At 35.1% G+C, this 27,278-nt stretch overlaps 1 protein-coding gene across 1 annotated transcript; it reads left to right on the top strand.

The window, feature by feature from the left end:
• The first annotated feature begins 708 nt into the window (after positions 1 to 708).
• LOC140785810 (sodium/hydrogen exchanger 8) lies at positions 709 to 26,909 on the top strand. Its single transcript, XM_073133838.1, has 23 exons — positions 709 to 1,074; positions 1,821 to 1,871; positions 1,984 to 2,075; positions 2,625 to 2,702; positions 2,772 to 2,929; positions 3,774 to 3,875; positions 3,951 to 4,068; positions 4,580 to 4,632; positions 4,715 to 4,780; positions 9,909 to 9,953; positions 11,642 to 11,697; positions 14,943 to 15,127; positions 16,988 to 17,041; positions 17,140 to 17,247; positions 19,806 to 20,037; positions 20,936 to 21,238; positions 21,783 to 21,880; positions 22,682 to 22,813; positions 22,904 to 23,122; positions 23,216 to 23,422; positions 23,601 to 23,865; positions 25,868 to 26,169; positions 26,265 to 26,909. Exons 1-23 carry the CDS (start codon positions 879 to 881, stop codon positions 26,625 to 26,627), a joined length of 3,483 nt encoding a protein of 1,160 aa, XP_072989939.1. The 5' UTR covers positions 709 to 878; the 3' UTR covers positions 26,628 to 26,909.
• Positions 26,910 to 27,278: the final 369 nt, after the last annotated feature.

Here is a 27,278-nt window from a genome sequence, read left to right as displayed (position 1 = left end):
TTCCATCTAAATCAACGAGGAAAAATATAATAATAATTTGTACATGCAATCGTGGATATTCAATTGGTGCAAGATGAAAAGATGAGGACAAAAGCAAAACTCACCGGGCAAACCAAATAATTTTTCCCTGCTACACTCGATGAGGTTGTGGATGGTTAGTAAAGCTTCATTTATGATATATATTTTTTTAATTATGTAAGAGTTTGAAGACTAGATATGAATTGAACAAAAAATAAATTTTCTCTTAATATAAAAATACTCATTTGAGTTGGAGTCGATATTATTATGAACAATTTACTTTTAAGCTAAATCGTTAAGTCATTAAATTGAAGCAAACCAAGCCACTAAGTTAAGCTAACCCACTTATATCAACTAACAATTTGCCAAGCTCCATAATAATTATTTGTATTAGAGACCTTTTTTAGTCGTAGGGAAGTATATTTATCAACTCTACAAAATATATAAAATATTTTTTTCAAAATAAATAATTACTTTTGTTTTCGTTAAAAAACAAGTGAAGGATCGCCTGCATACACCAGTGCAGGAATCTGCTCGTCGGGTACTTGGCTCTTCATGATTGGCTGTCACAAGATCCGATAGGTAAAAAAGTTAACTGTTTCAGTAGCCGCTCAAGGGATGCCACGTATTCCTTTGTGTGTGTGGGGGGGTAAATAAAGATGTCATAGATGGCAGTATTTATAAGGACTACAACCAGCTGGCTCAACCGCCTCTGTCTGCTCCCCTCCTCCGTCTTTCTCATTGCCCGGCGTACGCTATTTCGACACCTCCTCTCTCGCTATTGTGCGCACATACGGGGGATCCTCGAACTCCTCCATCCGTCGCTGCTCGGGCTCCGTCAACAAGCTGCAGCGGCAGGGATGGCGGCGGTGACGGATGCATCGCTCCCTGACAGCGGTATTATCGTGAATGAGACCGAGACGAAGCCGGAGGACGCGGTGATCTTCTTCGGGATCTCGCTGGTGCTCGGCATCGCCTCGCGCCAACTCCTCCGCGGCACGCGCGTCCCCTACACCGTCGCGCTGCTCGTCATCGGCGTGGCCCTCGGGTCCCTAGGTTTGTTTCCCCCCCAACCCCGCATTCCGAATTCTTGGTTCAGGTTACCGAATCCGGTGATCTCGTTTATTGTTTAATGGACAAGTGACGAGTGGGTCTCGATCTTTGTGGGAGACATCCGATTGTGCCGTATCTTGATTCAGATCCTCTTTCTTGCTCCTGTTTTTTGGTCGCCTGATTTAGTGTCTCTAGCTTCTAATTCTGGTGGGCCATGCACACCTTTTTAGTAATAGTTCGTAAAAGCAATAAGATATTGAAGAGCATGATGTGGAACGTCACAAGCTCGTGTTTTCTTGCCAATAATTAGATGATTTGCTTTCTTTCCTTTTCTGAAAATTATGAACTTGAGGTGTCAGGAGGTAGTATTATATGGATCAGTGGTATGAACAAATTTGCTTTTTTGTTGCTTTTTCTCTAAATTTGTTTCTTTTGATATCTGGGAAATTGTGTTTCCACGTCACTTTGTGTTTCCACATCACTTCTTTAGAACTATTCGGTTTTCCGCAGCACTTCTTTAGAACTATTCGGTTATGTCTCCTTCTTCTGAACAAATTAAATGAGCTTCAAATTAAACATTTTATTTCAAACTTCATAATTAGTTCATCATTCAGAAATTCCCTTTTTTTTTCTCATTACAACAGGGTACTACTTTTTGTTCATTATTACTTACATCCTCGAAATTTACAATTCAATTTTTTGTTTTCTCTAAATGATTTCTGAACTTAAACAATCTGTACCAAGTTCAGAGTATGGGACAAAAGGTGGATTAGGCAGAATGGGAGCTGGCATTCGTCTTTGTAAGTCATGCAGATTTAGCTAATGAACAGCCTGTCGCTAGCTTTTATAATTGAAGTTTTCTTTTTTAATTTTTATGAATTAAATGAACTAATTGGTTGTGCTATTCTGCAGGGGCAAACATAAACCCTGATCTTCTTTTAGCTGTTTTTCTTCCGGCTCTTCTTTTTGAGAGCTCTTTTTCCATGGAAGTGCACCAAATAAAGGTATATTAACCTTATTCAGAAATGAAGCTTCAAATATCTCCTCGTCTTAAGGTATCATCTAACCACTGGGCACTGTTATTGTATGCATTTAAAGGTTGATTTCATAAAGGAAGATGGGGAACTTTTAGGTCTATTTTGCTAGTAAGTATTAAATGTGTTTCTGTTAAGAAAAATATCAAAGAGAACAATACCCATTTTGATATTACTTGATCCTAGAATTTATGTGCAAGGAAATGTTAATTCAAAAGAAGGTCATCTCTTTGCTTTACTATCAGTATTCATAATAATTACCTATGGTTGAGAATTTGCGATATATCTTACTCGATATTCTACTGAGATGATGGAATGTTAAATAACTTAAATTAATGCCTTTATATTTGAATCTTAAGTATCTGGGGCTACAAGATCTAGGAGGCTTTGTTGGAAGTGACTTGTTCTGTTGAAGTACTTTGTATATTTCTTTGACTATACATATGTACCTAGTACCTACCTAAGTAAAGTAATTTTACTGTTACTAGAGATGATAAGAATGGACTTTTGTCTATGTAGAGATGCTTCGCACAAATGTTGTTACTTGCTGGACCTGGTGTGCTAATATCGACATTTTGCCTTGGAACTTTATTAAAGGTATGTATTTAAAGCTGAATATTTAAAGAGGGTGCAGATTTGTAGAGATAATTGAGTTATGCATTATAGGTCACTTTTCCCTATCATTGGGATTGGAAAACATCACTGTTGCTTGGAGGGCTACTTAGTGCTACTGATCCTGTTGCTGTTGTGGCATTGTTAAAAGAGCTTGGAGCAAGTAAAAAGCTGAGTACAATTATTGAGGGGGAGTCATTAATGAATGATGGGTATGTTGTAGGTAAATTGTAGTTTACCTCTAATCATTTATGACATTTTTTATAACAAGGCTTTATTGTACACCTTCCTAGCAAATAAATTAAATAGGAAGCTAGGTGGCTTGGAAATTTAAATCAGAACTTGGAAAAATATGAAACGTGTAAGAAAGAAACCAAGCAAGGTGTTAAGCTAGATTTAAGACATATAATAATGTCTATTCCAAGTTGAGTATAGTGAATGATATGATAGATATAAACTTGCTAAGATATGTGATAAGGTCTATTCTTTTCTCCTTCATTCCATCTGTTAATTCTAGCAGTTCTACTGGTCTTTCAAATGCAATGAGATTTTCATCTCTGATCCAATTAGGGCTTGGTTAGAAATTAATAGTAAAGAGGGGGAAATTAGTTAATTACTATTAAATAGGGAAAATCGAAATACTTTATGCTATCTTACAGAGTTTGATTGTGTAAATACTTGATAATTTCAGTAGTTGATACCTGATTGATGCATACCTGAACATTTGCTACTTCTAGATTTCGGGAATATGTTTGACTGCCTTCTCTTCCTTGCAATGAAAAAAACATCTTCATCGGCCACATGATAGCTTTTAAATGAGGTGGATGTCATAGTTGCAAACTCATATCTGTGGCTGACTCAAACACCACACAGGATTGATTGTATTAAGATATGGTCACTACATCTGATTTATGAGTTATTTACTTTTATAATACTGATGTGCCTCTTTTTTTTTTAAATAATCTACAAAGACAAAGTAATTTTCTCTCAGAATATAAGAGAAAGCTTTCATTTTTCAGATATCTCATTTTAAGCTAATTTTCCTGCTTTTTACAGGACTGCTATTGTTGTCTATCAGCTGTTTTATAAAATGGTACTTGGTCGGAAATTCAATGTGGGAGAGATAATAGAGTTTATATCAGAAGTTTCACTTGGAGCGTATGTATTGATATCTTTTCTGTAAACGTGGGCCACCCTGATGAAGTGCTGCTAATGAGTACTTTTTGTGACCAGTGTAGGTGCGGGTCTAGCCTTTGGACTAGCATCAGTATTATGGTTGGGCTTTATATTCAATGACACAGTTATAGAGATTACACTTACTCTTGCTGTCAGCTACATCGCATTCTTCACTGTAAGATAATAATTATCATGATGCTGCTACATTTTGCCTTACTATATAAGAAAACATTTTTCACTAGTACTCAGTGACATATAAAAGTGAATTTTAAAGATTTTCTCTCATGATGCTCATCATTTTAGTTTTCCGTAATGTAGAAATTAGCATAGAGAGAGAGAGAGAGAGAGAGACTGATAAAAAATATTCGTACTTCTATGAAATTTTCTATGTTAGATTTAGTTAGGAACTATGCATGACTGTATCTGAAAATTGTAATTTCAGCTTGAGTGCAAATACTATTTGTTTTTCAAACTGAAAATTCACATATCTTAGGATACATTTTTTTATAGCCTTTTTCCTGGAAATTACATGTTAATGAAAACATGTAGCTGCTTTCTGTTGGTTCCTTGTTTATTTCGACAATTGTATACATAAAATTGTCACCTAATATTGATGCTTTTAAAAGATGAGTTTCTTCCGGATCTCATGTTCACAAACTTCCTCACCTCCATCTTTTTCATGCCAGGCACAAAATGTAGCAGATATTTCCGGCGTGCTGACTGTTATGACTTTAGGAATGTTAGTAACACTGACCTTACAACTAGTTTGCATATTCTTAAATCTTATTATACATTTGCATAATTTTGTATTGCATGGACAGATTCTATGCAGCTGCAGCAAGAACAGCTTTTAAGGGTGATGGCCAACAAAGTTTACATCATTTTTGGTAAGTTTCTTATTGTGACAAAGCACAACTGCCTTTAAGGGGAGTAGTTTCAATTTTGGCAGTAGTTTCAATCTTGTTTTGTAGCAAAAAGCATACACTGTAACTTCTGTTTTATTTGATGGTTGTTATTCATTAACTTCATTAAAGTCTAATAACCATTATCTTTTGTTCAAGTTGTGTCCTCTTATTGTCCTTGTCCAAGTTACTTCCATCAAGTTTAACCAGATGCCCGTTAGATACTTCTTCATTGCTTTTTTCAATGTATGTGAAGGTTATCTGACAAATTCCATGTTGTTAGTGTGACATCATTCTATCACTGCAATCCTGCACTGCTGGCCAGTTAGATCCCATTTGTAGGACTGTATTTCACCTTTAAGCTTCTTGCCTGAGAAGGCAATAATTTGTAGGGAACACCACACCCTTGAGAAATGAGAGGATTTGGGGGCATTTTGAGGGTTTCACGGGTTTGGCTATTTGTCAACTTGATGATCCATAGAAAAGAGGCTACTCATCATTGGTTCCTGGTCTCCACCGTCTATCACTGCATTGGACAGAAACTCCTGACACGAGAGGAAGAGTGTTATTTTTTTAGAGTTTCTAGATTGAGAAAGACAATCGGGTGCAAGTTGTCTCTCCAGTCTTCTCCTTCAAAACCTCTTGCTCTGCCATCTTCCTCTCCTACATGCCCTCCCTTTCATTGTCATATTCCTCTCCCTCCATATTCTTGGAAGCAGTGGACATACCTGCATCTCTGTCTCCCTCTCTCTCCATCTGCTTATCCCTTTCTCTCTCCTCTCTTGTCATGTGGACAGCAGTACTCTGCTCTATGCCTAAGATGTTGGTAATTGTGCCTGCAGCAGTAATTTGAACATTGCCTGTAGAATCACTATTTGCGGTGGAGAACTTACATTTGCTATTTGTCTTATCATGTAATGTGGAAGCAATGCATTTGTTGCAGCAAGTTGGTCTTGTAGCAAAATCCAAATCGTATCTTTGTATCGTTCTTCTGTCCTTATTAATGCCACCATGTACTAGTTTCTAACCCCCACTAATCCACTTTCTTCTCCTATATGACTATCCAAATTTGCACCTATATGAAATTTGTGTTACATTTTATGGTTGGCTTATCCAATTTGAGGTGTTCGGAGGTTCGCCACTTTATAGAATTAATCATTAATCCTTGTGTTTTTCCATTTTCACAATAGAGATTGTGGTTTCCTACTTTACTTCAAACTCATAAGGAGTATTTCAAAAGCTTATTAACCACAAAGATTTGTATTGTATCTTACTATACTAGAGGGATCCCTATGATAAATATAAAATGACAATGAGCAATTCTATAAAGTTGCAGAGCAGTTAGATTTCTGTTATTAAAAGGAAACCACAACGAATAATTCTAAAAAGTTGCACATGGTACATATTGATTTGCTAATAAAAATTTAAGTTGTTAGAGAACAATAATTTTTATGTTTTATATTTTAAACTTATTATTTTCGGGCTAGAATATTTTGATAGGCCTAAAAAGTAGGGGTGTAAATGAGCTGAGCCTGAGCGAGCCGGCTCTAGTTTAGGTTTGGCTTGCAATTAATTTCGAGGCTACTAGCTTGGCTCAGGCTTAGCTCAACTCGAGCTGAGCCAAATCGAGCCTGAGCTAAGCTCAAGCCTGAATTGAGCCTATTATAGAGCCCCATTTAAGCCGAGCTGGATCGAGCTGTACTGAGCTGGAGGTGGCAGCTTGCCGAAGGAGGAGGAGAGGAGGCGACATTAGCTTGTCGAAGGAGGTGGAGGAGGCCGATGGAGGAGGAAGATGATTTCTGATAAACATGATGGATGTTTGGAGGATGGATGATTGATACGGATATTCATGCAGTGCTTGAGTGGACTACACATTCTATATATGCGATGGGCATCTATGTAAATGTTGTGATGAGATGCATGAGGCCCACCCATATGCATGTCACGTTCATGGTGAAGCCATATATCTAGGTGAGTACATAATGATGATGGGTCGCATTGATGGTGGTCTATGGCATGATGTGATGGAGATCAAACTCTTGAATCTTGGTGCACCTCATCCATCTCTATTAATAATACAAATATTTACTTGTATAAGAAAAGAGACGTAAATCATAGCAAGAGCTATATGTATATATATATATATATATATATATATATATATATATATATATATATATATATAAATTATAGAGTATTCCCAAAAAGGAATTAATAGCATAGCCCATGTGCAAAGGTGTAAATGAGCCTATCTCTTGAGCCTGAGCGAGCTTTCTTCGGCTCAAGCTCGACTAAAAATTTAAATCAAGCCGCTCATTTATTTTGACACCCTGCCAAAAAGTGGACTTGATTTAAATGGTTGAATGTTTTATATTTTAAATGATAGGTGGGTCTGGCAAAAATTGGACTTAGGACTTCTACTTTGATACTATTATAACTTATCGGCTACTCTAAAAGCTTAAGCTTTTAGAGAACGATAATTTTATATTTTTATATTCTAACAATATGTAGATATATAGTACTATGATACTAGCCTACTTATATAAAATTGTTATGTCTTGTCATTTAAGGCATTATAACTATTTATACCATATTTTTGTATGTTAAAATTGTTATATCTTGTAGTTAATTTTTCATGTCTACATTCTTGGTTTCAAGGATTATAGTGCCGAAGCACGTGTCATGCCAATCCCTGATCGGCAAGGCCACGCCCTCGACACACCCTGTGTGCAAGTGACATGACATATAGGGATGCGCCACTGACATGCCCTTAATATACCATTTATATATTTTTTAGCATATTTAAAGATATTTTTTATTTGAATATATGTATTAAAGCCTACGTTGGAGCCTTTTATTCTTTGAATATTTTTTAAATGACCTATCTAATTAAACATTGAGCAATAGTCAAGTAGAAACATTATTCAACATATAATTTAATAAATAGATTCATTAATTGACAATAGTTTAATAATTAAAATTAATATCTAGTTGTACATAAAATAACATGGAGAATAAAAAAGTTTACCTGCTAGCACAAAAATAACATGAGAATATTGCATAAGATACTATTGATAATCTTCCAAACTCATTCATCAATAGTATTGCTCGTCGTAATAACTTATGTATCTTACATAAGTTTTATATATATATGAATTTTATAATTTTGGTATAATATGATATAGATATTGAATATGCACGGGAACGATCGACATCGGCACAAACACACCGTAGGAATATGCAGGTTGTGAATATAGAAGATAATAATAATCTTGTGCTTTTACTGGGTGTGATTGATATGATAGTTATGTCAATCTCCGGTTGCCATAGCATGCTCCTACATGCTACTGGCACATATTGGCATGCCTTTGACATTACTCTAGTAAGTTTTAATGTTTTTAGAGATGCTTTTGGTGTCTTTTGATACAATTCGAGTCAAATCGGATCACATCATAAAGACATTGGGCTTGATGGATCGAATGTATTTATCTTTTAATTAATTTATGCTTATGTAAGCCATTAAGATAAGTCTAACTAAGTCATATAAGTCACTAAGATAAGTTCAATTAAGTCATATAAGCTTCTAAGACAAGTTCAATTAAGTCATGTAAGTCTCTAAGACAAGTCCTAGTTCGAGTTGTATAAGTCTTTAGAGCTAAGTCCGAGTAGAACTCATTGTACTCGACCTCTATATATAGAGGAGCTGGGCTTTAATCATTCAAGTATCCAAGCATTGAGAATTAATTGTGTTTAGTTAATTTCTCATTATTGCATTTACTATTTTTATCGTAGCCATTAGATCGTATTTATTTTCATAGGAGCATATTGTAACTGTAGAGTCCTTCTAAGTATCCAAACCCTAGCTACCACCTTCTTCCAGCAGCCACCCTATTATACGGTCACTCACCACCCATCGACGACAGCCGCAACGTCAGATATTTACCGTTTTGCTCCGTTCTGACTTTGCTCTACTATTTTAATTATATCTTTCCATCAAAATATCCGATTGTCATGAAACTAGCTACTACCACCTAAATTTTCATAATTTTCTTACGCTCGAATCAGTCCAGATTTTAGTCTGTAACATCTTTGACCACAATCCTTAATTTTAGTTTGGATTTATGTATTAAAGCATATATTAGTCTTTTATCCTTGGATAACATTATAAATAATATATTTTATTAATCAAGTAGTAACATAATTTAACACATAATATGAGTGGCTACATTCATTAATTGAATATAGTGTAATAATTAAAACCAAAATTTAGTTGAACATAGTTAATCTAACATGATTATTTATCAATTTTGATCAAATTTGAATGAATTTGAAATTAATTTCGGATTTTTTTGAAATTTATAAATATTTTGGAGGCAATCTAATTATATGCTAAAATTTAGTTATAAATTATATAATTTGGGTCTAAATTAACTTATATGGAGTTCTAACATGTTCCTCTACTAATTCTGATTCAATTTAAAAGAATTTAACATATCAATTTTAGATTTTTTTTTCACTTTGAGGAGAATTTCGTGGGAAAACAAATTTCATAGATATAGCACCAAAATGGTAGGTTTTTGTAGAAAGACCATTACAATATTAGGTATAGCAAAATTGAGTTAGATTTATTATTTGTACATCTCAAACTAGTTTCTAAAGTGCAAAAAAATAAAATAAAAATGAAAATAAAAGATTCATGCCAATCAGCATGGGTTGTCATGCCTTGGCCGAGCTTGTGCCGAGTACTGTGCCTTCATCAGCACAACCAACCTTGCTTGTTTCCCTATATATGTCCATCTAACCAAGAAGTGTTACATTTTAAATTATTCTTTTGATAGAATAAATGGTTTATAGATGTCAGGAGATATTGTAATATCAAGTGGACAAGTTGTGTATAAAATTTTATTTCAGTACATTGAAATAGGATATGGTCAAGATCCCACTGGTAGATATTTTTGTGGTGGATTTTCTTTCTACATTGTGCATGTAAGATGAAATAAAATACACTGATATGAAATGATATATTTGAACTAAATTAGATGCAACAAACATTTCTTTCTTGTGAAATTATCAACTTCTGGAAACATGTTTCATCTTTTCCTTCTGTTTTCAGGGAAATGGTGGCCTACATTGCCAACACACTTATTTTTATTCTAAGGTACTTGCCAAGTTTTTTGGCCTCCCATAATAAAGTCATTGAAAAAATAATGCTTGGTGTCCATGCTTGAGTGCTCTTATTTCCTGTTCCATTTATGTACATATCTATATTCTGTGGTCTTGTACAATTTTTAGTAATGTCTGTTATGATATATGAGCTTAATCTTTTTATCAAGTGGAAAGATTTGAGACGATTCTTGTTTGATACTTTCAAAGTTTATTGTTTTAAGGTTCCTTTAAAAGTTAGAAAAAAATTTGTAAGCAGAAAACTGTATCAATGAAAAATAAAATGGAATTCCTGAAACCTTTATGCATGACAGGTGAAGTTACAAGAAGCCAGAAACAACCATATTTTTTTCAGCTCACAGGTTCTCACTTTAGATTTCCTCATTCCTTTCATCAACAATGAAGATTTATTTCTTGGTACCAGGATTTTCCACCATTGCTTGCAGGGAAAGAGCCAGCATTTGACGATTTTCCCCTTCTTCATGTTTTCTCAAAAGAAGTTCCACGGGATAAACTAGATTCCCAGCCATACTAGCAGAAAAGCACAAAACCACTTGCATTTATCATGGATGAACAGCTGTTTTCATGTGCTTCTCAATTTCACAATCATTTATATTAAATTCATGAGCCAAAAAGTCGAGAGAATAGAAGAATTCCTGGTTCAATATTTTATCTAGCTGATTGCATGGAGTTTCATAGTTTACAGGGAGTTTATGTTGGGTAAATTTAGGAAGTCCACTGCATTGATGTTCAGTATTTCCAGAATACAAGTTACTTGTCATAAAACAGATGTCCATCGACCAGGACTTCCCATGTCAAGATTATTACAAAACCAGTTGGGAGAAACTATCCGTAATTTGCATGCCTATCTGGTGTTATATTAAGTGGAAATGTCAGTCAGACACAGTAACAGGGATTGTTCGTAGCTGTAAAGGAATTCAGTACTTGAAGACAACAGCTAGTGTAGATGAAGTTGTTTTGCTTTATTTAGCAAGTAAATGCTTCTTCTTGATGCTAAAATAAATAGAATTGATAAAATGAGGATGACTTTCAACTTTTCAAGTTTCCAGTGATCGAGTACATGCTGGAAAATTGAAGAGAGGCACTAATATATGCATGCTCTTGTGTTGTATCTGATTAAATCTCGAGTAATTTTCTTTCTTTTTGTTAGTCTAAATAGTAGTCTTTTATTTTAGGATGGCTCGTAATTTACCTGGCTTAGAGTATCCTATGATTAGGAAGCTTGACCTAGAAATGCTCTTCCTGGGGAACTCAGAAATTCTCCTAACAAAGAAGAAACCTCATCAGGTTTTTAACTTTATATCGTTGCAAATGCTTGTGCATGTCTTTTGTCCTTTCTGTGTCCATGTTTTCATATAATTTTCACTAAATTTAATAAGAATGTCCTTAATAGTTAATAGTTACCATCTGATATTGAGGTTGAGATACTGAAGATATAATTGTTCATAGTAGAGAACCATCATTATAGGCAGTTAGCCAGTTCTTTAAATTTTTCACCTAAAAACATGCATATATTATTTGACTAAATATTTATATAAGGACCTTATGTGCTAACTGGTTTCTGATAGTTTTAAACAACAATGGCAAGGTTACTTAAAGAGTCTTGTTTACACTGTTAAATAACTATGTAGTGCTCTTTTAACTTCCAATTTTTTTTGCTAGTGGGGTGGTCATTGCTGAAGGTGTACTGCGCAATGAAGATCACTTTGAGAGACACGGTATCCTTTTGCATCCTATAGGTTCCATATTGATTCTACAATGATTGCAGTCTTGCAGATCTAATACCTCCATTTTGTTTTTAACTTATGTGAAACTATGATTTACTATATCTTACCCTCACCACAAAGGCATCAACATAGGTGGTTTTGTGAAAATGTGCTTGTTCTATAATCTTGGGAAAACAGTATCTCAAATCGCTTATGTTCTTTTCTGTAATGGTATGCAAAGTTACAAACAGCAAAGTGACTGTTATTTTATGGTAGTGCTTAGCTTAATCAATTTTTTGTCCATTTTTATACCTTTATTACTGACATATTCATTCTAATATTTTAGCTAGGGCGATTTGCATGAAAAAGTCCCTTAATTATGGTATTGATAGTGTTGGACTCTTCAGTTCTGAAATAACAAATTTTGACTCTTTAACTCATTTAACCCTTATTGAAAGCATACATTTAGTTGCACACCTTAGCATTAAAATCATACATTCATATTCTTTGTATAATTTATATAGGTAATATATGTTGTTTTCTTACTAGATTTGGATGCATGCCTTAGTAAAATTTAAAACGTACTTTTTGTAGTCTTTACGAGTAGTTTTAGCCTTTTAGGACACGGCAAATTTTTTTTTTGTTAGGGCTAAATGAATGAAAGAGGTTCTTACTTACTATTCTAAAACTAAAGATCCCAAAATTACCAGTACCATAATTAATGGGCTTTTTCATGCAAATTGCCCGTTTAGTTGGTTAGACTTACCTTTGGGGCCTTGATATGATGACTGAGATGCTTTCTCCGGGATAAGGGCATCTCCTTGTCAGATCAGTAATGTCTCATTCTTCTCACTGACTATAAATATCTGGAATTAGTTCGCAACTCGAGAAAGCTAGATCATCACTAGTTGAGAAATCAATTTTGTTCAGATTGCATCGCCGTTATCACTTCCTGCTTTCTCTTTTTTTGGGTTATTCCAACTTTCAAAGAACATTGTCCTAGGACCACTAAAGGATGACCTACGGGACATGGGCAAGCCTTCAAGTGAAGAAAGTTGTAGCTACTTACTTCTTTGGAAAGGCTGTTTTCCACTGCTGATTTGAAGGATAGAACAGCTTCCTTGACTTCTAAAGCATCTATGGGAGGAGAAACTAATCCTGTTTCTGAAGTAGCGGCCTAGAGAGTTCCTAAGGAAATTTTGGAACTAATTCTCAATGTGTTTTAGGTGCTGAGAGGATTTTGTTGTTGATCCTAACAAGTCAAAATTGCAAATTTGCAATGAACATGACAATGCAACAGTAATTAATTGTCAATGCAATCAGTTCTGCGTGAAACAATATGCAGCAGATTAACAGGACCTAAGAATATCCAGGAAGAATATAAAATGGGAAGCGGAGATGCAGAGAAAATTAAATTATTAATGCCAAGGGGAAGAGAATAAAGCAATGATGGCACGTGCCAACCCATGTCAGCTTGTGCCGGTTTGCATGGATATGTGCCGAATCAGCACGGCCTTATGTAGCGGATATTTTTTTTTTATATTTTAAAAACTAATTTGCAGTGTTAGCTTGGCGTTGTTTGCGAAGCATGGGCTGTAGGAAAATAGAAATCATGGATTTTGATGTTAGTAGCCAATTGCCCATTGGTCGGGACTCTGATAACTCGATGTTCCACCCCCAAGCCCACATATGATAGAGCTATTATTTGTAAGCGTCTTTCTATATAGATATAATATTTTGACGCTAGATCTATGACAAATACTCTTTCAAATGTAGGAATCAAAGAAAATTTTAGATTTCTCTCAAAGTTGAAATAAAAAATGAAATTAGTATGCCAAATTTATTCAAATTGAGTTAAAATTAGAGGTGTGCTAAAGGTGTGCTAATGTATACCAGAGACATGCAAGGTCATGCTGAAGGCGCACTGACTGGCACATCCTGAGCTGGCCAGCAGTTGCTATTTTGACCTGGGATCGTTATGACACGTGCATTTGACATGACCATCCTTAGAATAAAGAGGCAAAATCTTGCTTTTTTAAGTAATATCACTATCTGAAACCTCTTTTTTCTTTTCTCAACTCGTCTTTTAGGTTATTTTACTCCTTTTGGCTACTTTCTTTCTTAGCAATCATTTGGCAAGTGGTTCACTGTTAACGACCGACTAGAGTCAATCTGCAATAAGAGAGTATAGGTTTTAATTAGGGTGAATGATGGTAAATGGAGAGGGTGGAAGGAGGGATGATGGTGGTGGTGATGGTGAGGTAGACGATGGGCTGTGATAGTGGTGATGAAGGGACATTAGTTTACGTCTACTCCTATATTATCTTACTCTTACTCCTAAGACAAACTCAAGACTAAAATAATATTTCAATGTTTGGATGATTTAAAAAAAAAAAACTTAGCCTCTCCATATGTAGAGGTTGGGTATAATAAGTCCCACTAGAACTAGTCCTAAAGACTAGTATTGCTCGAATTTGAATTTATTTTAAAGGCTTACATGATTTAATTAAATTTGCTCGAAATGCTTACTTGACTTGATTAGACATGTCTTAATGGCTTTTAAGATTTATTTGAACTTATCTTAATGACTCACATGACTAAATTAGAATTGTCTTAAAGGCTTAAATCATAAAATAATTAAAAGATAAATAGACTTGATATGTCGAGCTTGATATCCACATGAATTGATCTAATCAGACTCGGATCACATCATTCACTGTTCTTGGGGTTTGGCTTGGCAGTGGGAGACCGACAAAATCAGATGCTACCCTAGGACGTTTGCTTTAGACAACCCATGGGAAAAATTCTGTCTTTCTGTTTCCTAGCCATCATAGGTGCGATTGGTTCCAAGTGATTTTTCTGGAGGCTATAAATATAGTAGCCCAATAGGCTCATATGGGACTGAATTGAACAATGGGTTGTGAACAAGCAGTGGGGAGCCAAGATTTTGGTCTAGGGTGAGCAACTACTTGGAAAGTTAAATTATATTAGTAAGAAAAAAAACTTTGATCCAATATTTAAGAAAACTTTCTATATTAAAAGGAAAAAGTAAGAAAAACAAGTAATTTTTTGAGTAAGGGCATGTATTAACGAATAGAATATAAGTAATAACCGTCAAAATGTATTAACAATGCCTGCAATTTATGACTTCGAAATACTTTCAGATGTATGGTTGGCAATCTATTTTTTTTGTTAGTGACCAACATAGTATGGATTATATCCAATTGAGATTCTGTCTTGTTTTCTTGATATTTCAGGCACTTCTTGGGGCTATCTCATTTTACTATATATCTTTGTTCAAATATCCCGGACCCTGGTTGTTGGCATGCTATATCCATTTTTGCGTTACTTCGGTTATGGTCTGGATTGGAAAGAAGCAATTATTCTTGTATGGTCAGGATTGCGGGGGGCTGTGGCTTTGGCACTAGCACTAACTGTTAAAGTAAGTCGTTATTCTTTTACTTCTATTGTCTCTTTTCATGTATTTCTTTCTCTTATTATACTCTTCAGATACACTTTTGTTTAACTATAGAGATGAGTTTGCCCATAGCATACCTGGCAAAAGAAGTCATCTCATTTTTTCTCTTATGAAGATTGCCGCAGATATGAGAATTGCATTTCCTTGGTAGTACTATATGATTTTACCCAGGACCTACCTTTAGCTCTCATCCAACAGGAACCACTTCTGTTTCACTGGTTGCATCTGGAGTTCTTGTCTATTAGAATTGGAATTTCAACATTTCAAACTCACGCAGCTGTGCATTGTGGATGCATGAGGGATGTGGAGTTTTCTGGCTTGGGTTTTAAAAATTTATGTGGACGTAACCTGCTCATCATAAATACTTAAAAAGGATATAATTGCATTGTTTACTAGCACTTTACGAGTTCTTAGACTGCATCTAATATTTGATCAGGATCTCCGTTGGTTTTATGTGCATTTTTATGTTTCATGGTGGTGGGCCTGGCAATGTTTCTCACAAGAAATACTACTACTCTTTGTATTTATCTAGCAGTGCAATTCATAGGAGTAAACCATATGTCAGCTGGAAATATGACGATTATACTCCAGCAACAAAATGTGTAGTTTTCCCTTTATGTCCTTTAGCAGAGGAAGTTACATATCATGATTCTATATAAAATAGTAAAGGCATAGAATAAAGAAAGGTATGATCAAACCAAGGATGGCCGTGCTGATTTGAGAAAGTTACGTGCCAGTCTCCGTGCCGATTTAAAGCGTTTTTTTTTTAATTTTCCTATTTCCATTAATCATCATCAAATAAAATCTTTGATTCTCTTTGTCATTTTATGTTCAACTAGATATTAGTTTTAGTTATTAAATTATTATTAATTAATATTATATATGAAATGTTATTATGTATTCTATTATATTATGGAGTATTCAATTATATTATGTGTTGAATAATATTTATATTTGATTATTATTTTATCTTTAATAAAATAGGTTATTTATAAAAATAAGCCAAAGATAAAACACTACGCTATAGGTTTTAATACATATATTTAAAGCAAAAAACTAAAGATTGATATGCTGAAGACCCAAATATATCTCTAATTATCTTAAATTTTTTATTAGAATTATATTAAATGTGTCTCGAAGGTGTGCCGTGTCAATGGTGGCAAGACATGGCATATGCTACTAGCACGACCATCGTTGAATCAAACGACCAAAATTTGTTGTCTCCCAAAATGGGTGCCTTGTGTTGAGAACTTCTTGATGTCTCCCAAAATGGGTGGGAATGAGATACATATTCTCCCCCATAAAAACTCCTTGTGTTGAGGGTATCACTTCATAGTTAGTATCACTAAGTTGACTTCACGAACTGAAATGCAATACCCTCCTCTCATATTGTATTGGGAATTGGAATAGTTAAGGCTAGAGGCGAAGAGTTCTATGACTTCAAATGATTCTTTTTGCTTCATAGTTTATCTACTAATTAATATCTTCTACAATCTTAAATAGACTTTCCGATTAGTCCAATCTCATATTCTCTTCCTTTAGTAACTATTTGTTTGCCATCCATCGTGATTTGGGAAGATAGCTCTGATCTACTTAAGATGAATGTATTTATAAATATGCTTACAATTGCATGTTATCCTTGTTTTCCATGCTCAACAAACTCCCGATCTGCAAACCACAACCTATCTCTGATTATTATAGTTTGGCTTCTTTATGAACTTAATATGCTATAATTGTACAATGTATACCTGCCACTAAAATTGCATTTTCCTTGTTCTTATTGTCTTAGTCTTGACCAAATATTTTCTTCTGTTATCTTATTAGCGTACCAGTGATAGTGCAGATCAATCATATCTTAAGCCAGAAGTAGGAACCCTGGTATGTATTTACACAATTTTTTAGTGAAATTATAAGGTGCTTAACTACTCATGTTGTTATGGTATCTTAAAATATGACAATCTCCTTTATATCTACAGTTTGTATTTTTCACGGGTGGGATTGTGTTCCTGACGCTGATAGTGAATGGGTCAACAACTCAGCTATTCTTGCGTCTTTTGGGAATGGATAAACTGTCAGCATCAAAGGTTAAGTTTTCCTAATTATCATCCTTTGCATGCTATTATTCTGGGATGCAAAGCTCTTTCTAATTTTTTGGTATATTTGAAGCTTTTCGTCTTTGAATTGTTTGTAGGGAATCCTCAGTTGATCTTGTTTGTGTAACTTTTTAATTAACCAAAAAGGAAAAAACTGAGCATGTAAGGTTGAAAACTCTGGTCGTAAAGAATTTCAACTATTTGAGACTGATCTTGTTTTAGATTTTAGGTAACAAGAGAGAACTAGATCCGTATTAGAAGAACATATAACTGATGGCAGGGTCTAGGAACAGTATCCAGTAATTGGTTACCCAAGTTTATCAAGTTATTTTGAATCAACACCTAATAGTTGGTGCTATCAAGAGAAAAGATATGATATACAATCTTCCCAAGGCCAAATGTTTTTACATACATATATTGCTTCTTGTAATACATCACATGCATTTGCTTAGGATAAATTCACAAACCACAACAGTTTTTGAGCATCATATGACCATGGTTTGAAGTTTCAGCCGAAATCAGTCCATTTTGGCCGAGATGGATTGGCTTCAGTGGTTTCAGTCTCTGCTTATGGTGGTTTCGTCATTTTTGGCCTAAACTGTCAAAAGTGGCTGAGATGAACTCTTGCAAACATAGGAGCATATAATTTGTTAACTTAATGTGGCTAGAGGGAGATCTTCGCTAAAAATGGTACTTAAAAGTACCAAACAAAACCAGAAGCAGCAACCTGTAGTATTTGCATACTATACTTGAAAAGTCTATTTAGTTCGAGGGGTATTTGTAGAGCTAAACAAGTATAATTTTTTTGAATTTCTATTATTTCTTTTTGAAATGCTTTGCGATTGCTAGTTTTCTGAATTTAGTATTCTTTTCTATTATATTGAACATGATGGAAAATGAAGCTGCCAAAAACAGATGGGAAATAGCCAAAACTTGTCAAACTGTGAATTTTATGTTTTTTTTCATGGGATTGAAAGCAAAATTTTAAACATTGTATATATCTCACTTTTGAGCTCTCTGGTTGGTTTAACCTACCATCCTTATAGTTTTACTCCAACAATACATTGCGCATAAAAATTTTCATGTTACATTTTCTTTCTGTGAAGTAATTATGAAACACCAGTTTAAGAACCCGCCTAATAGCCTGTCACAGATCCTCATTACTGAGACAAGTTTTCTTCTCGTGCGTTGTAAATCCCTCTCTAATGTTCTTAGACTCTCAGTGACAGACATGTATGTCAACACTACCACTGAAGTTCAGCATGTTGATCTATGCAGCTTCACCATTAGATGACTATTTTCTATGCTAAGCTGTAAACCTTATCGTCTTTATGCAGATTCTTAGTTTTGTTTCATACTCTTAATTGCATATGGCATAGCAAGTTGCTTGTCATTAAGATCCTTTGCCTCCACAGTCCAGCATCATTCCTTTTATTCTTTAAGGTTGTCAGCTGATATGATCCTTAAGTGTCAAATTCATTCGATGGCATGATAATTTTTCTTTCCCTTTTCTGGATTAGCTATGACCTTAGATCATGCCACTTTTGATATTTGTATCTGTGCTGCCATTCCTATTTGGTACAAATCTTATCGTTTTAGCAAGCCTTATACTACTGACATCCCTTTTATATTATTTTACTTGCTGAGCTGATTAATTCCAAGGTAATTTTAGGTTGTAGCTTTAGGTCTTAATTTTTCACTCTTTCATGGGAATCTATGTTTCTAAAACTGTTCAACTAACTTTGTTGTTGTTCCTTTCTACGCCCTCAACATCTTATTGATTGAAGGACCTGCAATATTATCTTTACGGTATCTTTGTCTAATAATTAGTAAAAGAGCATGACCTGGTGCACAAGACTCCAGTCCCACCAATGTAGGTTCTGAGAAGGGGCTTGTTATAAGTAGTCTTACCACCATTATAGGAGACGAGGTTATTTTAGTGTGTCAGAACTTGTGATACCAATTAGCAAACCTTTTCTTATAATTTTTAATCTATGTAATGTTGCTATCCAACATATACGAGTGACAAGCTAATGTTTTCTCTTAACTAGGAAGCCCACCTTGGTCACTTCTTATCTCTTAAAAGTAAAGTTTGGTGGTTCTCTAATTTAAGAGATTGACTTACTAAGTAAACTGTTACAACTGTAATAATTGCTTGAAGCTGTCAGCATGACCTAGGAATATCCATTTCTTAAGCTCTATCATCTCTTTCCCGCATGTGTGCACACAGACATGCTTCACTACTGTACTTTACTAGTGCGCCAATCTAACATGAATACTCATTTTCTTTTTTTTCCTTTTATCCTGAAAAAGTCAATTGCACTTGTCATACTTGTTGAACTCTATGTTGCAGTCCTTATCTGACCCTCTTTCTTACCATCGAACTTTGAAGTTTGAACGTCTTTTACTTGTACTTTGTCCTTTTTTCATGTTTACAAGGAAACAGAAACTACCTTTGCAATCATAATTTGTACAATCTAAATTAACTAGTCTGGTTCTGTTTACCTGCTATATTTGACTTTACAAATTTTATCTGACTACTATTGCAGATACGTATATTGGAGTATACAAGGTATGAAATGTTAAATAAGGCACTAGAAGCTTTTGGCGATCTTGGTGATGATGAAGAATTAGGACCTGCTGATTGGCCTACTGTAAAGAGATATATAACGTGCTTAAATAATTTGGATGAAGAACAAGTGCATCCTCATAATGTTTCTGAAAGCGATCACCATCTGCACTCTATGAACCTAAGAGATATTCGAGTACGTCTTTTGAATGGTAAGCTATTTGAGTGAATCACGACCATTTTATTGTAGCATTGTAATAGCTTGTATCCTTTCTTTTCCTGAACTATCAATAGTTGGAGAATAGAACTCTAAAATGCAATCTCTAGAATCTTTTGACAGAGCAAAGGTTAATAATATTTTCACAAGGACAGAAGTTTTAATTCAGAGTAGATGTGCAAATATTTGGAAAAAATATCGCACTGATTCTGTAACAGGAATTAACAATGAACTATTAAGAGTATTAGATAATTTTTTCAATTAGCTGGTGAAGAACCCTAGGGAAACTTCAAGAGGACATAGTTGATGATACATCCACCAGTAATCTAATAGTAACAGAGAGTTTAAAGAGAAATAATTTAGATATGGTTTTCTTAGTTGTTGATTCAACAACTCAATAACCACCTATTGAGCTACTGTGCCTCCTAATGAAAGCCCATGATTTTCTTGTCCTTTTCTATGATTCTATCAACTATTTTTCTCTCCAAACTCACCCCTTTTCTTTTGTCATGCTATGTAATAACTCACCAACTACTCTAAATGCATATATATTAGAGAATGTTAGTTTTTATATGTATATTCTAAATCTCTCTTTCACTCTGAGCTTGAGACATTTTGATAGGTCTAAGAAGTAAAATTGACTTAAATGGGTGAATATTTTATATTTTAAATGACAAATGAGTTTGATAGAATTTGAACTCAATACCTTTGCTTTGATACCATGAAAATTCACCAACTATTCTAAAAACTTACTTAAGTTGTTAGAAAAGAGAGTTTTTATATTTATATTTTAACACTATATTAATTACTATTTTAACCGTGTGAATGATACAATATTCTTAGGTATCAGATACAACTTAGTTACATTAAAGTTTAAGAAACTTGGACCACAGGTGTGCAGGCTGCATACTGGGGAATGCTTGAAGAGGGAAGGATAACTCAGACTACTGCAATTATTTTAATGAGCTCTGTTGATGAGGCTATGGATGTTATATCAAGTGAACCATTATGTGATTGGAAGAGCTTACAGTCAAACGTCTATTTTCCAACCTATTATAGGTTTCTTCAGATGAGCAGGTTGCCTCGAAGGCTTGTTACATATTTTACAGTGGAGAGGTTGGAGTCAGCATGTTCTATATGTGCCTCATTTCTTCGTGCTCACAGAATAGCAAGGAGGCAACTTCATGACTTTATTGGTAAAATTATACCACTATACAAGTTTTTATGGTATTATATGTCAGCTATATATTGTTTTTTTTTTTAATTTCTCACAAGCCCAATGAAAATGTTCTGAAGTCATTATTTTCTGATATATACTGCATTCAATGTACAATTGTGATAGCTTCCTCTATACGTAGACCTAATGGCATATTTTCCTAGCTTGACAAGATTACTGTCTGTTCACTGTAGTTCAATAATTGGATACTACCATCTTCAGATTTTTCTGTGCATGTTTCCTCCATGCAGCTATCTCAAGAGGACGTCAAACTAAAAGGATGGCAAAGTAAAGTTGCCACATTGGCACTTTGTCTATTATAGTTTGAGAAGATTGAAAACCTAACATAATTAGTCTTGCTCAATACTCTTAAGTTTCAAATAATTGACCACACAAACTGTTAAAACCGTAAATCAATACCTTTTCTTCAATTTACCACCGTATTATTCTCTTCCTGCCATCTTGAAAAGATAAATTGCTCTCTGTATTAAATTTACTGTTAAATGTTTACTTCTCGTTGCTAGGCGATAGTGAAATTGCGAAAACTGTCATTGATGAAAGTAATACAGAGGGAGAGGAAGCTAGGAAGTTCTTGGAAGATGTCCGTGTTACATTCCCTCAGGTCTCTAACTTCTCTTATGCAGTATATGATCATTGACAATATCTATGATTATTGATGTGTTAATTTCATGCTCTGTTCCAGCCTTTTGTTTATAACTTCTTTAACATGGTGTAATTTCAATTTCATATTCCATCTGTTCCATTATGGTAGCTTTCCGGAAGATACATTTGTTTTTGAGCTGCCTCTGAAGTATACTTCAAAATAACATAGCTAAGTTTGTAAATTTCATTATTTCATGTTCAATGTGCTGTTGTTTTGGCTAGATAAAATAATTACTTCATATAATTCATTGGGAGAGTATTTTTGGTGTCGTATCTTCAACCATGCTCTTTTATATTCAAGGATGGGAGTTTTGGACTATCACGAGTTGTATCGGCTGAACCAACCCAATATGGGTTTGTTTAAATATTTGCGTTAGATCCAAAATGTGTCTGACCTATGGGACATCAGTTATAGATGTCCTTAAGGAACTGTCTTCTTTTTAGGTTTTTTTAGCTCTCTCTCTCTCTCTCTCTAATTCCCCATTTTTCTCCTTTTCTTGTTGCTATAGAACAACAATAAAGAGAGAGATCTCTTCATCTCACTTTTGATAATTTATAAGTATAGTAATTTATCAGATCCAACTCAGAATTTATTATGGTATTTTACTTTTTTGTCACTTTTTTAAGTTTATTAGAAATTTTCCTGTATTTTAATTTAATTTTTAAAATTTTAGTCTAATATCGGGTGGCCAATATAGCCAATATGTTATATTTTGTCAACTGTATCATGGTTTTGCAACTGTACTTCAAATATTTCCAGGTCCTTCGTGTTGTGAAGACTCGACAGGTGACGTACTCAATATTGAAACATCTGAGTGACTATGTGCAAAATCTTGAGAAAGTTGGATTACTAGAAGAAAAGGAAATGTTTCATCTTGATGATGCTGTGCAGGTAACTGATTTTTTGATGATTGTCTTCAGTATATGTCCTACTACTGTTAGTCTTTCAGTATGGGAAATAATGTACTGTATCACACTGCAGACTGACTTAAAGAGGCTTCTAAGAAACCCCCCATTGGTAAAAATGCCAAAAATAAGTGATCTTTTGAGGTCTCATCCTATGCTGGGAGCATTGCCTGCTGCTATGCGTGAGCCCCTCGAAACTTCTACCAAAGAAACAATGAAGCTACGTGGTGTTACACTGTATAAGGAGGGTTCCAAGCCGAATGGAATATGGCTTATATCACTCGGAGCAGTAAAGGTTAATTTCCATGGGAAATCATTTTTCTCTTACATGCTGGTGTTGTTTGTTTGATGTAACCATGCAGTAACCAATATCTTTATTCTACTATAGTGGGCAAGTAAGAGTCTGAGTAGCAAGCATTCGTTGCATCCCGTTTTTTCACATGGAAGCACCTTGGGCCTTTATGAAGTGCTGACTGGAAAGCCTTATATTTGTGACATGATAACAGATTCTGTGGTTCACTGTTTCTTTATTGAGACTGAAAAGATACAGTCGCTACTTAGATCAGACTCTGCTATTGAAGATTTTCTTTGGCAGGTATAAATTTTCGTTTTCTTGTGTTCCCCTTACATATATTTCATTTGTTAAATCCTATCATGAGAAAGATACAGAGCGTGCATGAGAATTCCTTTCACGATAGTGACTTTCTTGCAACATGAGAATTCCTTTTACAATAGTGATTTTCTTCTTGCAATTTTGCGCTTCTATTTTGCAGGAAAGTGCTATAGTCATAGCCAGACTCTTACTTCCTCAAATATTAGAAAAAATGGCAATGCATGAATTGAGAGTTCTTGTTGCTGAAAGATCAACAATGAATATTTATATAAGAGGCGAAGTCGTAGAAATAAGACAAAATACTGTTGGCATTTTATTAGAAGGTTTTGTAAGGACCCAAGAAGAGCAGCAAAATTTGATCACATCTCCGGGAGTACTGTTGCCATCACATACTGATTTAAGCTTCTTTGGTCTCGAATCATCGGGTGAGTAAACATTCTCTTATATTTAGGATTATCTTATGATGTCAGAAATTGCATTCATGTTCACTCACCCAGATTATAGAATAATGAAGATTGAGCTGTATGGTTTTGTAGGATATTTATAGTGCTCGAGATCTTAAAGCATTTTAATAATGTTTAAATTTTGACCATCCATAACAATTCATAATCATGTCGAAAGAGAAAGGAATAGGTGAGAAACTAAAATTACTTTTATATGACAATGAGTGTCCTTGTAATCTGCCAGAGGAAAATCATACTTGTTCCTATAGATTCTTTATCCTAATGAGAATGAGTAGACTTTTCTTTTGATTAGAAAGTTAAACTACTTTCTTGATTGCAATTTAGGCTCATGCAATCAACAGCAACATGCGAGAAAGATGACTTCTCATTTAGGAATTTGCCTTTGTATCCTGGACACAGTTAAGCCCAAGAGCCAAATGTATGTTGACCACATAAATGATATGATAACGAGTCTTACTTTAATATCATATATCTTTATAGGCCTGACTATCAGTAAATATTATAATACATCTCTCTGAAGTTCTAAGAGAAATCTGAGCCATGTCTACATTTTATATTGTATTTCAAAGATTGGATACTAAAAGAAGTATCCAACATTTACACATAATGCACTTGATAGTTCAACAAAGTTCTTTATATTGGTACCTGCCATGCTGATGACAAGTAGAGGGAGAGAGGGAAGGAGGGAGGAAGCTGAGAAAAATATTTGCGGCATAGAAAGGAGCCAAATCATAACCCAACTAGGTGTTTACCCTGCAGAGGGAGAATGATGTTCCACTGCAAAGGAACCAAAGGGGCATGCCTACCATCCATCACCATATACCTTGTAGCATAGCCAGCAGTATGGATGTGCCATACGGCATAGCAGTCCATGCAACGAATATCATGCTTTATATGGAGTATAATTATATGTGCTTCATAGTGATTAAGAAATCTTTCTAGATTGTTAATTTAGAAGTCCTTGGCATGAGCTCTATAATACTACTGGATTAGGGAAAGGCGGAGCTCTACAACTGTATCACTAAATTTTTTTGAGCTTAGAGAGTAATCTATTTATGTATTTATAACACTCACAAGGCATATTGGGAGATGGAAGCATGAACCTGAAGTTTCAAGTCATAAAGTCTCTCCATTCTTTCCCAGAGTGGAAGATTAGTCACGGACTCATGGCTTCTTTATAGATGGCCATATTTCCACCAATGTTAGTGCAGAAGAGGTTAGTTGAGCCCTCTCCTTTGCTGCAAGAAAACAAAGAAAAACCTCTTCAAATATTTAGAGTAGCAGAACCTCTTCCTTGGCAAATAATTGAAGGTTAAAGAAAAGATAAGGAGTCGATCTTCCATTAGTTGTGGATAGAGGTGGAAGAAATTTCTTGTCCCTTTTATGCCTATTGATTGGTAAGTCGCGCTTTTGTGGAGGGGGGCAACATTATATGTCAAAAACCTTGGCCTTATTACGACTGGAGAGAGGATCTTGCCCAGGAGGAGTTTGATCATGCCAGGTTGTGAACCCATGTCCCTACCTTTTATGCAAGTTATATGGCCAGTAGGTTGTAGACCTTGAATATTATTACTTCAGATTGACTTTATTTGTCCCAATCAAAACTGTCTTTTGCTGTTGGCAGAGGCCACAAGAACTCTTTTTGATGATTCTGGTTACATGTTTCCTTATGTTATCAGTCATCCCGTCCTTAACCTTGTCTGACTGTCCTAGTCCATCTTATCCTCTATTGAAGTTGGTGGATTCTAGGAAATCTGAATTCACGTTTAGCAAGGGTCTCACTTTGAGCTAGTTCTGTGATCTCTTCTACTAAGAGACACTGTTGTATGCTTAGCCATATAACAGGTATCTTGTTGCAAACAGCATGAAGTACAACTTTATACTTTCCTGAGAAGTCAAAATCTCTCATCTGGAGAATGTAATCTTAGTTTATTGTTTTAACCTGCTTTCTACTTCATTACAGCTGTCAACAACACAGACTTCTGTCATGCTGGTTCCTGGTATCAGGTTGAAACAAGAGCCCGGGTGATCTTTTTTGACATGGAAAAAATTGAGGCAGACGGTGCTCTTCAAAAGAGGTCCATGTCAAGGGTCTCACAGACCGTTGAACTACTCCGCGCCCAAAGTAAAGAGCATGTGGGTTTGCTTAGCTGGCCGGAAAGCTTTTATAGAGCAAGAGGGCATCATCAGAGTCTCATTGAAACTGACAAGCAGCCAACTAGCTTTTCAACCAAAGCCTTGGAATTGAGCATCTATGGGAGCATGGTTAGTTAGGATTAATCTACTTGTGATTGCTGCTGGTATGAATGTCTCCACTCACATGCATTTCTTCTCTTTTGTGTGATAATCTCCAAACACAGGTGCATGACATGCACGGCCGCCGCAGACACCACAGACAGAACTTTCAAACTAATCGAGCTGATCATAGCTTATCCTACCCTAGAGTTCCGTCGAGAACAAGAAATCCACGTCCTCTGCTCTCTGTCCAGTCCGAAGGTGGCAGCACAAAAGGAAAGCTAGATTCAATGCGTTCTGCCAAAGTTTCAGTTCCTCCATTGCCAGTCAGAAGAACAAATGAGAAAGAAGCTCCCGAGGACAATTCAAGTGATGAGTCTGGAGGTGAAGAAGTTATTGTCAGAATCGATTCCCCAAGTACTCTCAACTTTCATCACTCATCAGGAGGGATATTTTCTCCACGGAGGGATGGGGCATCCGATATTTAGCATCCCATTATAATCGACTCCCTAAGGAGGAGAAAGAGCGGGGCACTCAATCTGCAATCATCCTGTTAGTCTTGTTTATAGCTGGAAAATAAAGATTGAGATCTGAACTGTTATCCTTTGTATTTACTGTCATATCATTGATGATTAAATCACTTTTTGTAGCACTTAGATAATGTAATATTTTGGAAAGCAGAAGGCATGTGTAGCAGTCAATTTGCTTTGCTGCCATCTTTCAACAAATGCGCAGCACCAATGAAGATTAAATAAATAGTTGATTTTATACTTCCAAGGTGTTTTTTCTGACTATATTGCCGGTACCATAAAGATTCTTAAACGGCCGTATTGTGTATGATTAAGTTGCCATAGGTTCTTCCTCGTGTTCTCCTGTCGGAGTCAAATGAGATCTTTAATGATAGCATATTCGGATCCTCAGAATATTATTCTAAGTGTGAAGTCTGGTGATGCTTAATTTAATAATTTTGTTTTGGTAATTGACTAATTGGTGGGTCTTTTGCAGCTTTTAGTTTGCTTCAGTTTGGCCAGATTGTTAGCAAGTGTTATTATTATTGTATTAGCCAAGTTCTTGCCTATAATCTCTTCCTGATATGATGGTCAATGATAGGCTTACAAGTTTGAATATCTTGTCGTAAA

This window comes from Typha latifolia, chromosome 4, assembly GCF_019914945.1.
Source record: "Typha latifolia isolate L0001 chromosome 4, TyphaL0001v2, whole genome shotgun sequence".
Lineage (NCBI taxonomy): Eukaryota > Viridiplantae > Streptophyta > Magnoliopsida > Poales > Typhaceae > Typha > Typha latifolia.
This window is presented reverse-complemented; position numbering and strand designations above follow the sequence as displayed.

Bases quoted from the DNA above. Each gene is read 5' to 3' on its own strand.
- LOC140785810 (XM_073133838.1), top strand. From the start codon at position 879: ATGGCGGCGGTGACGGATGCATCGCTCCCTGACAGCGGTATTATCGTG. The intron at 20,038-20,935 runs GTAAGCTATTTG...CTTGGACCACAG, and splicing joins TCGAGTACGTCTTTTGAATG to GTGTGCAGGCTGCATACTGG. The intron at 22,814-22,903 runs GTAACTGATTTT...ATCACACTGCAG, and splicing joins ATCTTGATGATGCTGTGCAG to ACTGACTTAAAGAGGCTTCT.